The 18907-nt window shown below is 41.3% G+C and overlaps 1 protein-coding gene and 1 long non-coding RNA gene across 8 annotated transcripts in view; one reads left to right on the top strand and one right to left on the bottom strand.

Annotated features, from left to right (window-relative positions):
• The window catches only part of MCTP1 (multiple C2 and transmembrane domain containing 1), a 214198-nt gene extending 206138 nt beyond the window's left edge, over positions 1-8060 (top strand). For 6 of the 7 annotated variants that reach the window (XM_064405543.1, XM_064405541.1, XM_064405542.1 and 3 more), the window contains 3 exons: positions 1284-1393; positions 4834-4931; positions 6044-8060. In XM_064405543.1, the coding sequence (XP_064261613.1) occupies positions 1284-1393; positions 4834-4931; positions 6044-6115 (280 nt within the window). In that variant the 3' untranslated portion in view covers positions 6116-8060. Of the gene's footprint in view, positions 1-1283; positions 1394-4833; positions 4932-6043 lie in introns of those variants that run through there. The other variant, XR_010354192.1, reaches the window with a different exon arrangement.
• LOC135291395 (uncharacterized) lies at positions 1387-18597 on the bottom strand. Its single transcript, XR_010354201.1, has 3 exons — positions 18454-18597; positions 10644-10762; positions 1387-4517 (listed from the first exon to the last, which is right to left on the bottom strand). It is a non-coding gene; the product is annotated as an uncharacterized LOC135291395 (long non-coding RNA).
• Between the last annotated feature and the right edge of the window lie 310 nt (positions 18598-18907).

Genomic DNA, 18907 nt, shown 5'->3' with positions numbered 1-18907 from the left:
ATAAATATAGGAAGCCAGAGCTCATTATGAAAAATATGATTTGCAATTCAGGTAATTGCAATTATTCATCTAGAGAAGCCAAAATCATGTAATCACATTGACTGAGAATGTAGCTAGTAGTAATACTTTAAAGCGTATCAAGAGACTATTTCGATTTAAAGGCACATTATCCTTCTGGATAAATGTCATGCAACACTTTTGAGATGGCAGTGCCTTCATGGAACAAATTCACTGACCCAAGTTCCCCTCAACCTTTGGGACATATGCATAAAACTATCATCTGGTCTTTCTCTCTTCACTGAATACTGGAGTTGGAAAGCCATAGCACCCTTTTCAAGATCCATTGACTCTCCCTCACACCTCAGTTTTGCAGAATGTGGTGACCAGCACAGTTTAATCAGAATAGAGTCTGGGACCCTTAGTGAGGATGTTTTTATCTGTGCCTTTTTTTTGGAAACGTAATGTTCTGGAACTCTCGTGAGATCCCAGAAATTATCTTCCTTTATTCACAGATAAATAACCTTTACTTATTTCAGGTTTTTTTAATTATCTTTTTTTTTTTTTTTGACATCCAGAAGGTTTTTATTTCTTCCCTCAACCACTGCTGTTGCATATCCCTGTCTTCATGACAGACTGTTCTACCACCTTTTTTTCCCCTGGCCCTCTCCTTCTTGTGCACAAGGATGAGCTTCCATCTTTGCATAGCTATGCACTTACCTTTTCCTTTTCCCCCAAAGCTGGAAAGGCACCTGTCTGAGGAGTGCACTTGTACCTCAGACAGAGGGGAATGTGCTTGTTCAGCCTTTAACTCCTTGTGCTATCCTTACAGTGGAATAGGGAGGAGATAAAACAAGAAAGCCTTAGCAGTAGTCTTCCAGCTATTGTATCCTACTCTACCACAGAGTTGAGAAGGGAATGGAGATTGCCTGTGCGAATACATTTCGAGAGTAGGGAGCTCTGTGGGTTTTTCCTGGTGCTGAAACTGGGGTTAGGCACTGAGATACCAAAAAGCAGAGCAGTTGTTCACTTGGCAGATGTGCACTGCTGGGCTGGGAGAGGTGAAATTCACCAGGCAAGTGGGCAAAGTTAGGAACTCCTTTCATTTCCACTGACACTGGATCCAAGCCCAGGCTATCCCCGATGAATGACAAATTCATTCATGCTTTCATTAGTAGACTCAGTTTGTTCTCCCTGATAGAAACTGACATTTCTTCCACTGTCCTTTGCTCTTTATTGGCTTTGTTGGCTGACCTCAGTTCTGACTCTTGTTAATTTTTCTTTAGTACATTCAACTGGACTGTCCCATTCCTGAGCTGGCTGGCAATTGTTGCCCTCTCTGTGTTCACCATCATCCTGTATTTCATTCCACTGAGATACATTGTCCTTGTCTGGGGTAAGTAAAGCCCTTTTAAACTGTCTGTACTGCTTTAAAAACCTGGTGTTTAATGGATGACTTACACTGGCACTACTTTGTTGGTATTTACGGTCACGAAGCTACCCTATAATGGAATTCGGCATGTTAGTTAACAGCAACAGTGTAAATATTTAGGCCCACCTGCAAAGTACATTTTTCTTGGCTGGCATTTTATACTCAATCATGCTATAAACATGAAGCCCTGAGGATTCATCATATATCAAACTGTAGCTTTGTCTAGATATTACTCTGATTTATTTTCACCACCAATACACAAACAGAGGCATTTCAATCTATATATTGCATTTAGGACAATACGCCTTTTTTACTGCAGTACTTTATCTTGTGAAAGTGTATGCAAACATAGCAGCAAGAAACCTGTTTAAGGGGTCACCTTTAGTTAGACAGAAAGGAATATGTGGTATTTGGTTGGTTGATAATGATCAGAAACTCTGGGCAGGTAAGGAGATGGAATTATGATTGATCCAAGCTTTCACTACTTCACTACTACTTCTGCTTATATCTATTCTTTATACTGATTTTAAAAAGCTACTGTTGCCATATCTGTTGTAAATAATGCTCCAGGTTTTCATTTGTATATCTTTTCATACATCTTACACCACCAACTGCTGTACCCTTACCCAATAACACAAACTTTTGAAGAGCACAGTCTCAGTTACATCAGTTGCCAGATTTTCTTTCTGAAGAATAGCAGCCAGCCTTTCGTGAAAAAGTTTTGAATTCAGGAGACAGCATAAAATCATTGAATGGACTCCAAAGAATTTATTTTTTGTTTATCAGTCAGTATTTGTAATTTTCTTAGAATGTTTTCTCAAATGATCATAGACAAAACAATAAAGAAGATTATGAACAAAAGTATTTCTACAAAACAAACAAAAGCAAGCAAATGGGCTTCCTTTCTCTTCCTGTCTTTGACTTTCACTTATTCCCCCATACCATGCATCGCTTAAGTATAACCCAAACTTTTGTTCCCAAAATTTCATTTCTTCCAGCACACACACAGAAAGTTCAAAGTATTTGTCTGTAATTTTTCAGACAGATCTGACATCTTGCTTTTTTACATCAGGTGTGATCCAATAATCTGAGATTATAATACCCCTCCAAGATCCACATAATTAGAGCCAGAACTGTTCTTTGAAAAGCTCATGACTCATACCCCTGGAAGTGTCGCACTCCCACAGAAATATCTCTGTTTCAGATAAGGCAGAGTCTCAACTCCCAAGCCTCCCAAACCGTGGATGGATAGCGTAAGCATAAATTATTATAAATGCACCTTGCATTCTCTGCATCTCTTCCCTCCCTGCCTTCAAGTTACATAGGCTATGTAGATAGATAACTTCAAGCCCCTTGGTTCACTAGAGGTTTTGACTCCACATTTTTCTCTGCATTTCAGTTCAGGTGACTTCTTACTCAGCAAGTATATGTGGATCCCCTCTTTATGAATCTTTTTTTCTTGGATCATGGCAGGAGACCAGACAGGTACTGCAGAGGTGCAGGTCCTACAATCCAGACCTCCTCAGGGTGAAATGAATTCTCACAGAGCCATGTCATGCTGAGAACAGCTTTGAGCAGCTGTCCCTTCAAAAATTGCAGTATTCCAAACACCTACCTATTTTCTCCATCACTGCATGTTTATAGCCTCTCCTGTGTATATTTCTTCATCCTATTCATCCATCCTGCCTGTGGGGAGCCATTGATTTCTCTTTTTTTACTTATTTCCGTAGGAATGTTTGAGCTGATCGGTAGCAGCATCTGTCCATTTTGTTCTTTGGAAGGCAGATATTTTAAATTAAAATTTCTTCATATTATGTGTCATCTTTTGTATAGCTGTCTTTCTTCATGGCATCCACAGGGTCTGCCCCTTTCAGTCTGCCCTAGCAAGAAATTCTCCATCCTTTCCTGGCTGTTTCTCTCTCAATGGAGGCTACCAGTCCTTGAAGATGTGGTGTGTTAGGTGGGGTGCAGCAGAAACCACCTCTCTATCCTAATCCCACTTGATGAAGTGCTGAGTCCTGGTAACAGCTACAGCTGTTTATGTGGAAAAAAAACTGTAATTATTTTAATCTGAAAATTTTCAAACTGTTGGAAAAGACCAATCTCCTTGTTTTATTCTGCTTCTCCTGTAGAGTCTCCTCTCATCCGTGCAGTGTTTTCCTTTCTTGAGGTTTCACACACTGACTGGTATTTTTCTTTATCAGATGTGATAAAGTGATATCATACCACCGGAAATCATCCATGGGTGGTCCAGTGGCCATGTGCACTAAACAGTAGCATTCAACCTTAAATTTTGCAGACACTTGCTGATGCAAAACGTCTTCTTAAACAATGGTATTTGAAGGTCAGATATTCCTTCTGAACACTCACTATCCAACACCATATAAAGGGAGGGCAGCATCTCCTATCTATGCAGCAGAACTGAGATTTATGCAGTGGGAAGCTGTGGGTGTTGTTGACACTGAATCTTGCATGCCCTATCCAAAGGCTTTATGCTCTTGCTAAAGCTTTCTGAAAAGTCTGGGCACCAAAGACTTTGTGGAAGATAAACTACGTTATCTTATACCTGATAGAGCTTGGATAAATTACACAGAAAGGCATATTCTTAATAGTGTCCTAGCTTTCTCCTGCTCATATGAGAGTCAATGCACTTTGCACTGTTCCTGTTCATGTTTTAGACATGTGTTCCCAGAGCCCACAGACCTCATCTGACATGTCAAAATGTATGAATCTGACTTGGTATGTAATTAAGAAAATACGTCTAATTTAAGCCTGCTTCCTGATTATTTTGTGGACAATTTTTCTTGGTGCTTCTGAATACTAATTCTCAGTTATAAGGTCATGGCATTATAAGACCATGGTGCCTAAGGGAGACATATCCTTTCTTCTCTGCACTGCCATCAGCTCGTCTCTGTCTGTCATTTCCACACAGATGTTTGTGTAAACTCCTCTAAAGTTTTCATATGATGCAGACTTCATGCTTCCCACATGTTTCATTGTTATTAGCATGAAAAATACTTTCCTTGAATCTTCTGAATCTTGTATGAATCTTGTGTCCTCCAATTAAGCCCATTTCTTCTCTTCCTCTCTGTTACAGAAATTAAATACTTTTTATGCCTCTGCTTTTCCCAATTTCCTCATAAAAATCACAGTTTCTGTTACTTTCCAAAAAAATATATTGAAGGAATTTGAGAATGTCCCTAGAACTTTTGTATTTTGAAAGAGAGAACTACAGAAGCAGAGTCCAGCCTTTGGAGCCCGAGTTTCCAATTCATGCATTCATTCGGTACCACTGTCAGGATTCAGAATGGATCCTAAAATCTCTTTTAAAACCTTGCCAAAAGTATGTATCTTTTGATATCTTATATCTTATGATAGTAACATTTGAACTTTCACTTTTGCAGGCATCAATAAATTTACAAAGAAGATTCGAAATCCATATGCAATTGATAACAATGAGCTACTTGACTTTCTGTCCAGAGTCCCTTCCGATGTGCAAGTGGTGTGTATATTTATTTCATTTGATTTGATTTGGTAATTTTTAAAGAAGTTATTTTGATTTACTATTATATTCCTTGGCAGAAAGAAATTGCAAACTCAAGCTGAGGATAATCCATTAACCAGAAAGAGGCTGTTAGATCTTTATCCAATGGGAAAGAAGTTCCTGCATTGGTTGTGCCTCTTAGGATCCTTAGAAACAATCAGTAGAAGGACAAGTATTTGTGAGATGGTAGCTAGAGCTTGTATTAAACAGCATCCAGCAAGATGTGAATCTGGCTGGGATAAGGCACTGTATAAGGAAACACTGGAGCTGGGGCTCTCAGAAGGCAGAGAAGGAACAGGAAGGTCAATAATGGAAGAGGCAGACAGCATTCCTCAGCACTCTGAGAACACTTTGGCCTTTCCCTTCCAAGGGGTGAAAGCTTTTGTTGTGGCCACAGCTCCACTGGGCTCATAAATTCATTTAAGAAAAAAAAACCAAAAACCAAACCAAAACCAACCAACCAACCAACCAAAAAACAACAGCAACTACAAACAAGCAAAAAAACCTAAGCTGGTTGTGAATTACAAGCTTTTATGATGCAGTACACAATCCCCACAGAGAATGCAAGATTTAAGATAGCATCAAGCACATAAATCACATCTGGTGTCACAAAGATTATAGACTTCCCAAATTTCTAGTTTCAGTTCAGAGCTGGTATTAAGTAGGAGATATGGGTGCAAACATTCTCTCTGTATCTGATACTGTGGCAAGCATTTAGAAATAACCAAGCTTTTAAGAAACATTATGAAGAATAGTATCCAACATGGTCAAAATAATAATGTTTAGTCTGCTAGATCTCATGGAGAAAACAGAAAAAATCCTAGTCTTTTCTAAGTTTATATCAGCATGCAGTGTTATTTCCTGGTAGGATTTTCCTGGTGTTATTTTCCTTCTTATTCTAGATCTGTCATTCTGGTGTTGGTGAATCACATCTGCAAATCCTGTGTCGTTTTTAGGGGGAAAGTCTTCCTTTTTTAAGCTTTTATCCCCTGACAAAAAAAATTATACCTTTCTTTTTTCTTAACAAGTGCCACCTGACAATTTTCTTTCTGAACTTTTTGTCTAAACAGATGCAATACCATGAACTGAAACAAGATCCTGCCCACAGCCCAAGCAAGAGAAAGAAAAACAATCCTGCCTAGCCAACATCATGTGTTGAGGAGACCAGCAGTTGCAAGGGGAAGATAAAAGAGCAAGCCTAAGAAGCGTTTCCTTTCTCTAAGACTTTTATTTATCTTGCCTTTTTATGTAGTGGAGAGATTTTGTAACAGTATTAAAACATGGAAAATGGTTTCTCATGTAAAATCTATTTCTCATTGTAAAGACATTTGTTTCAAGTGGGCTTTTTTGTCATTTTAAAGCCTTGTTAGAAACAATGTAACACATAAAATGAGTCAATCTAAAATGGAGAATATATATTGATATTTGGTGGTCAAAGACACATGAGATTGTCAAATCATGTGAACTAAACCTACAAAACATCTAAATCTGACTCAGAAATTTCTCATATTTTATTTGTGAGCATTAATATTTTTATCCAGAAAGTCATCATTACAATTTTCTATGTTTTATATATTACAAGAGAAATACAATGTAGTGGAGCCTACTGCACTTAAGTTTTAGAAGTTTTTTTTTAAATTTTGGACCCTGATGTTAACTCCTGGTGCAACATTTTTCTATGTGGTAGGGCTGCTTATAAGACAGTGAGAAACACCAAGTGCAAATCTCTTTCTGGAGCTCCCAAAAGCAGTTCCTTCTGTCTTTATCATTCCATTGTAAGACCTAAAGATCTCTGTTTCAAAATACTGCCAGGTTTGTAGCTGATTGCCTGTCATATTTTTCTACATGTACCAGTAGTCTTCATTTGTACTACATAGCTTAGCTCTAATGGGTAAAACTAACTCCATTACTGCTTTGGGTGTCATGCTATGAACACTTTTTGTGCATATAACTATTTTAATATGGATATCTTGCAAAAAAGCTTTTTCATTCAAATTAAAAGATCATATTAATATGCTTTATGGTATAACATTGCCTGTTACCAATGTGAAATACCGTGTAGAGGAAAAAAATGCAGTTGTGGTAAAACTAATATACCAGGGTTTTTTTCTTAGTTAATACTGTCAGTTCTTCTGATACAAACTTTCCCTACTGCATGGAAACTGCATTATCTTATAAATTACATGGAACATAGATGAGAACATTTACATTTCAAATGTCTTAGTGGCCACTGCATAACGAGTACTTGGGGATATATTCTGGTAGCTGCATGCAGACTTCCACACTCAGCTCCCCACATAGTGAGCAGAGATTCATTCCTGAGGGACTACCTGTGCACAGCTCCTCATTATTAGTTCCCAGTGACATTAAAGGGGATTTTTTGCCCAGGAGAGAGTGACAGGACTGTATCCTCCAGGGGGGCTGTGGTCCTCTCTGGATTACCTCTCACTGGTTGCAACTGAAGATAAAGTTATATTGCACTACTCTAAAAATACTTTTTGAAAAGTCTGTTTAGAAATACTTTGCAAGCACATGTGAATATGTATTTGTCCAAAGAAATATGTGTTAGTTGCATTGCTCATGAAGGATAATCCTGTATTTCTTTGTTTTGCAGATAAGATGATAGCCAAGTTCTTATGTGACAGTTACTTTGATCTTTCTGTTTGTACATTTAAAAGAATGCCAATCAAATGAATGGTCTATAGAAAGCCTTGGACTTAAACAAGCTCTTGTTACATCACTTTGAAAGAGTTTAATTTTGCAGCTTGTGTAACCTTTTGGCTGTATCCTACCTGAAGAGCAACATACTATTGATGAAATCAGAAGCACTGGTCAGCGTATCTTATTTTTAAAAAACCCAAATTTGTGACTCAACAAGATGTGAATGTTTGTTGCCTGTTGTCAGTTTTGCACATTTCTTTAATACACTGCAAGCCTTGTACCTTCTTAACGTTGCCCACCAGCCTGCGTGTGATTTCTTGTCTTTTTTATTGTACACCATTTCAAATGTCTACTTTGGTGGTAATATCTCAGCTGGTTATGCATGTTTCCAAAATTAAACACACTTCTAAGCATCGCTCTATTAGATATTCTGAATCCTCTGTCTTTGAAATTCTATGTTGTCGTTTTTCCATGAGTGCTTTGAAGGGCAAGTGAATTTCTTTGTGCAGGATTTTAGTATTTTAAGTTCTATAACATGCAGGGATGGGCTGGGGGCAGGGGGAGGAGAGACAATAAGCATCTGTTTGTTGAAAAATGGTGAACTCCTTTTAAATGCCTCAGTCACTCAAAACTGGTCTCACTGAAAATATAACACACAGAGGGAAGGCTAAAAATGCTGATTGATTAAAATATGATTCTCCTGCCACAAGAAGACATTTTAAAATAAAAATTTAAATAGTTTGTGAGTGAACCCATTTTCACTACTTGCAGTTTGTCTATGCTGCTTTGTGTAGGTGGCCTCTGTAAAGAGCCAATCCTGTCTTATGCCATGAATATTCCAACATACCATCCTTTTCCAGACTGATTCTGAAGTCCATTTCTAACCTGTTGGATTTGGCAGGTTTATTCTGAAAGCAACTTGTCTATTCATAAACAGTCAAAAAAGAATAAGGCATCTCACAATCACAACATTGTGAGATGAGAATAGTCTACTGAGAATAGTCTCTATTCTCAGTAAATAAAATTTAACTTTATGTAAGTTCATAGAAAATTATTGGTTTAGTTGGGGTCCATATTTAGATTGGATGTCAGAGCACTCAGAATTCACTAAAGCTGATTAATCTGATAGGCTGACTGTTACCCACCTGCTGATAACTCACAGTACAGAGCTTGCTTACCCTGTTTTTACAGTTGTTCCTCTTTGTAGGAATACCTAAGTATTTTTCATAATAGCAATGAGCTTTTAACTGGAAGTGCTGCTGTATTATAACATAGTATTTTAGATCCAAGTGCAATAACCCTGAAGGTTTTTTTTGGTTTTTTTGTTTTTTTTTTTTTCTAGTGCAATTAAACCAACAGTGGAATAACAAGAAAGTAATTAAGCAGTCTGCATACAGTCTATCAGCTAATTTGGTCCCTTAGAGCACAGGTTTCACCAACAGGAGGAAGAGCTGCCAGCAAATGCACTGCATGATGCTAAGGCATTTAACATGAAGATAATCCTTTTCCATGAAGAAAAGGAGGTAAAGGAAAACTAATTTCTTTCATCATTCTTAGATTACACATGTTACAAAACATAATGAAAAGCTTTGCAGCTCTCTGCTCAGCAGGCAGGGTTCCCAACCTGTGGTTTAACTAACTTGTGGTTTACACAGAGATTGAGTCCTTTGTGGCAGAAACTCTTCAGATGACACTGACCCACTTGCATCTGACCTCAACTCCCAGAATCTGCTCCAAGCCACTACCACCTCCTCACTGAATGGTAACAGCAAAAGGTATTGGCTTTTTGTTGAGCTGGGTAGTCAAGAAAAAAATCTCTTTTCCAGTGTTTTTTGCCACATTATAGAACTGACCTTGCTGATTTGCAGTGTGGTACACTGACCATTTCTCTGACTTGCAAAAGTTTAGACCTCAGAACCAGACTGCTGTGCATGTATATCCTTGAGTTACATTCATAAAAGGAGGGTTTTTTGCTGCCTCTTGAACAAATATGGTAAAAAATATGAAAACTATTTTCCTACCTCATAGGATTTTTAGCCCTGGGACATGTAACAAGCTCAACAAGCAAATGTATTTGTATCAGGAGGAGTGTGTTGTTTACAGTCATGAGATAATGACTTGATCAGAAGAAATGACCCTGAAAAGTAAAGCAAGACCTTTCCCAAACTGTGTTTGTATTATTCAGGCTGAGTGTTCCTGAACACATCTGTTGGGAAAGGGAAGAAGAAATGGGGAAGGATTGCTTAAATAAAATATTTACTGAAAAACTGGGTAACTCCTAAATATATCTTAAATTTTTGCAGGGTTTTCTTTTTTAAGGACTGGGATTTGAGTAAAAGACAAGTCTTTCTCCACTATGTTTCTAGAAGCATCTTTCTTAATTAGAAGAAAGTTCAATCACTGCAATTTGCTGAGGCAGAGTACAGTTTTGAGACGACAGGATTGGAAAAGAGTTGGGGAATAATTATAGTGGATTATAATGCTGGAAGCAGCCTGTTCCTGTTTTCTCTTCACAATGCAGACACATACTTTCCCCTGACATGCCTATAAAGACCACAGCTCAAAACCACAGTTGCATTCAGACAGTTCCAAGAGCCACCCCATTCCCCATCTCTTCCCAACTTTAGACATTGCTGTGGCATGCCATGGAGGTGGCCCTACACCTCTGAATGTAAAAGGTCCCTCTCTCCTTTTGTCCACTTCGGCCTGCAGTCTCTACATGACCAAACTCTTCATTTCCTGGTCACCACTGATACTAGCAATTAAACCTTAACTAGAAACTGTATGTCATCCTCTCCTGCTTCTTCTCCCTATTTGTTCTTTTGATAGGCTGCTTTTCCTCATCCACATTTTTTGACTAATTCACCTTTTCATAGATACAGCTCCTTGACAATAAGGTCAAAGCTTCAGCTGCTGGTTTCATGTCAGCACTTCAGGTTTCCCTCACATACCTCCTACCTGAAGCTCAATGTTAAGTTTCTCACTGCTGCATTAAGTAGTCATACATACCTGTCTTTCATCAGCTATTCTTCTCTTGGACCTGCAGTGACTCCCATCTAGACCAATGTCCTCACACATTCAGACTTTGCTGACTCCTCCCTCGTGGTGATATATTTTGAAGCTGTTCTCTATGACAGTGCAGAAAAGAACAGTCAAGGAAATTAAAATCTGAGTTTAAAGGAGAAGAAATTTCTGGAAGTTGTATAACTGTTCCTGCAATATGCATTCATCTTGGTGTTGTTACTGGCTTCTGAAATGTCTGAGCTTGCTGTTTTGCTCTGCTCTAGTTAAAGCATTTGGACCTCTGTGTGATTTGCATCAGATCATAGTAGGCACTTGATCTGGGGGGAAAACAATTAATATAGATGCATTCCAAAGCAGAAAACCTATTTTTTATGAAGTTTGTGTCTAAAATTAGCAATTGTAGCAAGCATGGGGTGCTTGGGGTTGCAGAGGATTGTTTTAATGTATTCTCCATCACAGAAAACCGGCTTTCACTATACTGTTCTTTGTAAAATCCTCTGATTCATAATTAAGTACAGCACTATGATTTTTGCAGTTTGGGTTCCTTCTCTACAGGGTAATGTGTAGGCTGCACTTTGAGTAGACATTTTCATAACAAAGAATGGCACTTGAAAAATTAATTTTTTAATTAGCTGACATTTTCTGTCACTTGGTGTCAAAGCTGTCAAGTGCCAGGAAGTTTAAAACCAGCGTTTATGTTTACCTTTTTTAAGTTGTGATAAAGCATAGTTCTGATAAAGTGAAGGGAGAGTCAAAAGAGAATCAGAGGTGCACACTGCCTGTATGATGCAGGGAGTTTGCACCTGCCAGTCAGATGCCACAAGAGAAGTATGCAATATTTTGTTTATTTTAGGAATCATTTTATGGTTCACCTGACAGCCAAACAACTTCATCTAGATAGGTATGAAAGCCAGTCAGTAGTAGGAAACTGGCCGCATGTTTTATTGAGGGTACAGAGTTGAACACTGAAGTGTGCTGTCCCAGAGCTGCCAACACTGCATAGCTGACAGTAATTGAGACTATCTTGGCTGTAACATAAGAGGCTCGAGCTGAAGTTCCTGTGAAGAGCTTTACAGAGCATCTGCCCAGCTGCCTCATCTCAAACAAGTGTATTAGTTCATCTTTTTTGTGAGTTCTAATTTAAATGATCAGTGTACAATATGAAAATGCTTAATGGTGTAAGAAAAGAAGGGAGTTTCTTGGGCTTTCTCCATATCAACCTGAATGATAAACCCTCTTTCTAGTATGAATACATAGTTAAGGATACATAACATACATCACTGCAGCTAACTGAGAAGTCCTGAGCTTTTGGAAACCCCAGTTCCCACTCTGAAACTTCAGTTCCTTTGCACAGAGTGGGCTGATACTGGAAGCAGCCATTCCCCTTACATCACACATTAATGCAACAAGGCAAGGCCACATATCGCAATGATAAGAAATACGTAAACTCTGATGTTATTTACAAATAATATGTTTTAATTCCTCAGTCCAGACATTCAGTGACTAAATGCAGCTGGCAGCTTTTCTCCAAATTTCAGCCCTATTCAGGCCTGAATAGGGTCTGAATAGTTACCAAAGGCAGACATTTGGCCATGAAAGAACTGCATACATATTCAAACAGATTCTGCTATTATGTGAGTAAATAAATTTTCAATTTTAACTTCTAACCAGGCTACTTAAGGACACAGATCAAGTGGACAAGTATTTTTCTAAGAAGTGATATTAAAATGGAGGAAGTTTGATGGGTGAGCTATTTGATGGTTAAGGAATTGGCTGAATGGCCGCAATCCAAAATATTGCAGCCAACAAGCAGTTTGATGTTGAAACAGAGAACAGTAGTAAGTGGTGTGGTTGAGGGGTCTGTCCTAGGACCAATACTATTCAGTATCATCATCAATGACATAGTGGGATTGAGCATACTCTCAACATATTTGCAGGTGACACCAAGCTGACTGGTGCAGTTGATTTATTGCAGAGTGAAGATGTGTATCAGGTTTTCAAAAATCAAGTGTCTTTTGACTGGTGGAAGAAGGATACAGCTTTGAAAACTGACATGGTTTATGTTCAGAGTAGAACTGAAAGCATCCTACCACCCAAACCCACAGCTAAAGCATGATGAGGGGTCAGGAGGATGAGCAGGTGAGATCAAAGCTTTCCACTCATCAAAGGAAAAGCCACTCTTACGTTGTAGCTTGTCTAAAATGAAGACCGTGTTTCCACAAGGACTGATAAAACACCTTCAATTTCTCATAAACTGTTAGAAGTGTTTGGAGGTCATATTCCCACCTCAGAAATAAGTCTTACTCTGGTAATAGAGGCAATAGCTAAGAGGGGTGTCAATATAGCCCTGAACACTTGCCAGTTGACCTCTACCAGCAGGGGACAGAGGTCAGCTTCAGCACGGCTCATGGAGGGCAGGTACAGACATGCAGAGTTGTGATTTGTGCAATTTTCATGAAAATATTGCAGAAAAAAGAGTGCACATATGATCCCCAGCAGGAGAAAAGATGTCTCCGTCTCTCTGGGTGCCTCCCAGTGAACCCCGGCCAGCCCCGGGTCAGCAGAAAACGCGGCGGCAGCCCCAAAGCGAGCGACAGCGGGGGGGACACGCTCTGGTGCCCCGAGGGTACCGAGGGCAGCTAGGCTAGTCGCCTTTGCATCAGAGGAGACACTGGAGACATCGGTAGAGGATAAAGGCTGACTCTCAGCAGGGGGCCAGTCCAAGGTTTATTCGGAACTCCCCAGGGATCCCCGCACCTCATTGATGCGCCTTGCTCAGAGTAAAACAAAAGGAATGTCAAGGTTACATTTAAAGGGGAGGAGGAAACCAAAGGTAGATGCATTTGTTGACCAATAAAGACCCTTCAGGGATGAAACCTTAGGGATGGACATTTGGGATAGTGTATAAAATAATACTTAGGGGGCTGACCCCTGGCCTCGGACTAATCACTGGACGACTTTGACTGAAAGTTCTAGATAGAGAGGATGGGATGCTGAGTGACTGACAGAGAGTCAGGGTGGGGATTTGGGGGATGATCTCAACACAGGAGAATGATTACACAGGTAGAGGAAGGGGGTACAAAAAAGGGGTACATCATTTGGGAAAATAAGGGGATACAAAACCAAAACTATTACAAAGTATTACAAATATAAAAGCGCACTACAACACTCTGACCTACAGAGATTTCTGGAGTAGGATACACTTTTGAAAGATAAGTTCCCATTCTGCTTTCTAGGGACCTCTCTCCCCCAGTGTCACTACATAGAAGCCTAGAAGAGACCTGAAAGTTTTCCTCTGGAATAGACACTTGCTAGAAACTCATTTGTCTTTTATTTACAGGCCTTTCCTTCACAATCCTGCACAAAATTTGTGCTTAAATTTATAAAAAGCAAATATTTGAAACAACAGCCTGATTGCCTCTTTGTAGTCTATTATGTAAAGGAAGTTTTTTTGCTCTTTCCACGTGGACAGCCCAAAATGAAACCCTTGAGCAGATGCACAGAGTGTTGTTCATTGAGGGCTTGCAGTCACTATAGGCAAACAAGATAATACCAAAGCAACCCTTCATGTCTTAAACCTTGTACTTCTGAGGTACAACATGAAGTTGAAAGGGTTTTTTTAATTTGAGGAGAAAGCAAAGCAAACCAAACCAAACTGAACCAAAAAAACACTCTGGGTAGAACAGGGTTAATTTTTGCAGTAGCTGGGAGTGGGAATGGCCAGCATAGAGAGGCCATTCTTTATCACTTCCTGCCATTGCACTTTCTGAAAAAGGACTCTCTTCTAGGAAGAAAGAGCTTCTTCCAGTCAAGAAATTGTGGCAGAGGGAGCTCTCTGGTATTGTCTGTTGTTGGAAGGGTCTCCATTCACCCCTGAACAACTACAGGACCTTGTTAAAGTAGCAGAACACTTGAAAGAAAAATGGTGTGGCATTTCCAGACAAGAAGAAAGTTCTACAATGAGCCTGGACCCTGGCTACTGTTTATTGGACACTGCATGAAACTAGACAGCACCCTCAAGTGGAAGAGGAGGAAAGCAGAAAAACAGGCAGTGGGGCCATGCAAACTGCAGGTGAACCGCAGGAACAACCAGTGCCAGCAGAAGTTGCCCCTATAAAGAAGAAGAAATCCAAAGCCAAATCAGTTTCTTTAGTAAGGGATGAAGAGGAAGAAGGACCCTCACAACAGGAGGAAGAGGCAGGGCCAGAGATGATCATTGATCCGTATCCCTGGGTGAGCTGTGAGATCTGCAAAGAGATTTTGTCACTAGCTGAATCAGCCCCAGCTGCTCCAATGCTGCCATATCATGGTCCATGATATGAAACTACATGGTAGTGAAGCCAAGCAACTGGAATTCCTGTCCCAGGATCTGGGCGTTGACAAGGGCATTGGGAAGGGAAGAGAAGCTCTCAGCCTTTGGAGGTGACTCCTGTCAAACATGAGAGGAAGGTACTCTCTCAAGGATGATCTAGTAGTGCACCCAGGCAGGTGGAACACCATGGAGGAAGGTATCCAGTACCTGGGAGAATGAGTGTTCTGGAGATATTTCTTCAAATAATGTGCAGTCTCCTGCAGATCCAGATGAGGTCGGGTGTGCACAATCCACGTGGCAGAAGTTTGTATGGAGCACATGATTGTTGTACACCAGCTATTGGCATTGATGTCCATGATAGGAGTGCTTTAGGTGATTATCTAGCTACAGCCATGGGATGATTGTCTTTTTTCCTCCCTACTGACCTGCACCTTGCCTGTGGAAAGACTGTCCAAGACTGCAGACAGACTCAAAAGACTTCAGCAGATTAGAGAGGAAAAGTCCCATGCCCCTCCACTGTGGGCCAGAGTGTGGACTATTTGGAACAAGTACCCCTCTGCTCAAGAGAGAGGGTACAAACCACAAGGTAACCTGTGGTTTTTGCTGTGTGACCCCAGAGAAGATATGAGGAAGTGAGATGGAAAACCCAGCTCTCTGCTGGCAGCACAGATACACGAGTTGAGAGGAATAACCACCACAGGAAATTCAAGTACAAATGCAGCTCCAGTTTCCAGTGGGCAAGTCCTCAGAAAAAGTAGAAGGTTTGATTTTTTTTTTCAATCCTCTTGAAATTCTCCACTTTATATTTATGAGAAATAATCAACAAATACCGTTACCATAACTAGAGGGGCCCTCCCTCCAGCCAGGTGGAGGGAAAAGGACAATAGCATTTACTGAACTGCCACTGTCCTCCAGAGCCCTGGCTAGCTCTGTGATTTCTGGAGGGCAATGGCGAGAGTGGGGAACTGGCTAGGCCAGGGTTTTGCCTGAGCCAGAACATCTAGGCCGAGCAGTAGAGACCCCTGGAGGAGTGATGAGGACTGAGTGAAGGAGGCAGAGGAGGCTCTTTTGTGCTGTACAGTCCAGCAAATCCATCAGGAGAGGAGGGGGGAAGATACACATGAGAGGAAAGCTGGAGGGGAACAAAAGCAAAAAGAGCCCCAAGCGCACCTGTATACAGGTTTTAAAAATCTTTCAAAACAGGGGGTGGGCACCATCTAGGGACCAATAAGCAACTCTCAAGGTGTGGTTTTGACGCCTATAATAACTCAGAACAATGGGAGAAGAGGGGGTTGGGATAGGGATTGGATCTTAGGATGAGGGACAGGGAACTTTCTGGAACAAAGGGTAGGGTTTGGGCTGATGGACAGGGCAAAGGGGCCAGGCTGACTTGAAGGAAAGGGAAAGATCTAGTAAGGAGGGAGGGGATTCTTTGAGGGACAGTTGGGTAGGAGGGCATAACACAGGAAAGAAACTAACTCAGGGGACACTTGAACATCTCACAAGATAACAAAACAATCCACTCAATAAACTAACGCACTGCAACACTGGACTGTGTGGATCCAATGGCCTGGCATGTCAGTCCCACAGGACTATCAAGATTTAGTTGACACCAGCACATGACATGCCCTGATGCCATCAAGATATGCAGGGGCAGAATCCATCTCTATTCCTGGGGTGACAGGCGGATCCCAACACGTGACTGTACTGGAAGCTGAAGTGATTCTGACTGGGAACAAATGGCAAACACACCTCATTGTGACTGGCCCAGCGGCCCTGTGCTTCCTTGGCAGAGATTGCCTCGGGAAAGGGTATTTCAAAGATCAAAAGAGCCTTGCCGGGCTTTTGGGAGACCTGTAGAGCCAGAAGAAGTTAGGCAGCTGAACACCTTGCCTGGTCTCTCAGAGGACCCCTCTGCTATGGGACTGCTGAAGGCAGAAAACCATCACTACCACAACAGTGCACCTTTGATAACACCACACCAGCTGGGACTCTGTGCACCCCATCCATGAGATGACTCATGAACTGGAGAGTCAGGGAGTAGCCAGCAAGACTTGCTCACCCTTTAATAGCCCTATGTGGCCACTGTGTAAGTCCAGTGGACAGTGGAGACTGACAATGGACTATTGTGGCCTGAAGGAAGTGACACCACCACTGAGCGCTGCTGTGCCAGACACGCTGGAACTTCAGTATGAGCTAGAGTCCAGGACAGCAAAGTGGTGCCACCACTGACATTGCAAATATGTATTTCTCCATTCTCCAGCAGCAGAGTGCAGGCCACAGGGTATTTTGTATAGCATTCAATACATCGGAACCAACTGCCCGGAGTGGAAACCCATGCCCACTATTTGCCTTGGACTGATCCACACTGCTCTGCAAAAGGTTGAGGCTACAGAACACTTGTAATACATTGAGGATGTCATTGTGTGGGATAACACAGTAGAGAAAGTTTTTGAGGAAGGAGAGAAGATAATAGAAATCCTTTTGAATAACTTTTGTCACAAACTATAGCGAGGTCAAGGGACGTGTCCAGGAAATTCAGTTTGTAGGAGTAAAATGGCAAGATCGAGACATCAGATTCCAGTGTGGTCAATAAAGTAACAGCTGTGTCCACACCAGCCACCAAAAAGGAAACACAGGCTTTCCGAGGTGTTGTGGGTTTTTGGAAGATGCATATTCCAGATTACAGTCACATTGTAAACTCTCTTTGTCATGTGACCGAGAATGATGTGAGAAGCTTTTAAACAAATCAAACAGGAGATTGTTGATGCAGTAGCCTGGGGCCAGTCAGGACAGCAAAGATGTGAAAAATGGCTCTACACTGCCTACCTGGAGTCTCTGGAAGAACAACTGAGGAGACTAGAGGATAAACCCTTGGGTTCTGGAGTCTGGGATACAAAGGATCTGAGGCCTACATCCCAACTAAAAAAAAAGCTTCTGAAGGAGTTCAAGCTACTTCAGAAGTGTTTGGCACCAAAGCACAGCTTATCCTGGCACCATGACTGCCAGTGCTGGGCTGGATTCCTTCCACACACCATGGCACTGATGCCACATACAGTAAGTGGATTGCACCAATCATACAGTGCGTTCAAGCAGAAACCCCAGTCAGGGACCTTCGAAGTCATCATGAAGTGGCCTGAACGTGAAAATTTCAGACTATCATCATGATCATAGGAGGAGAAGGTGACATGTCCTGTGGTAGTCCCTCCATATATTCAGATACCAGAAACAGTAATACACTCTTTTTACTGATGGTTCCTGCCATGTTGTAGGGCTACATGGAAAATAAAAAGCTGCTGTATGGAGTTTTACATGGCATGTTGTTGTATTGCACCAAATAGTTTATTTAGTTGTTGTTTTTGCACTGGGTGTTTGGTAATTGGCACTGTCCGGTGGTCCGTCCCACTTCCCCTTCCCCCGCCCAAAAGCCCCGGTGGTGATGGTTTGTCCCAGGTTCACTCCTCCCCTCACCCCTCTCCTCACTTGTATCCCATTGGCTGTGGTCCTGTTCCTTGTATCCCATTGGCTGTGGTCCTGTTCCTTGTATCCCATTGGCTGTGGTCCTGTTCCTCCGCCCCCCATTCCCCCGGGCTTAAAAGTCTCCCACCATAAAGTGTTCCTTCTTTTTTTTTTCCTGGGGTGCCGCGTGCGTGTGGTACAATCCCCTGGAGTAATTCCACAATAAAGCTGTGGGATTGATGGTCTCGAGAGGAGAAGAGTGCCTCCAGACTTCTACTTTTGTTCTTGTAAAGGCTGCAAGGGGCCAGGGTCCAGAGTTGGTCGGATTGGACCTGCATGGCCTCGGGAGGGACCAGCCAATTTTACAGCATGTCACAGTATCTATGGTGCATCAAGTCAGGTCGCAGAGCAGAAAGCCATCTGGCTGGCTTTAGATATTGCTGAATGAGAGAAATGGCCACTGCTGTACCTCTGCACT

This window comes from Passer domesticus, chromosome Z, assembly GCF_036417665.1.
Source record: "Passer domesticus isolate bPasDom1 chromosome Z, bPasDom1.hap1, whole genome shotgun sequence".
In the NCBI taxonomy this organism is placed as follows: Eukaryota; Metazoa; Chordata; class Aves; order Passeriformes; family Passeridae; genus Passer; species Passer domesticus.
Note: the sequence above shows the minus strand (reverse complement) of the source record. Positions and strands in the feature narration are given on the sequence as shown.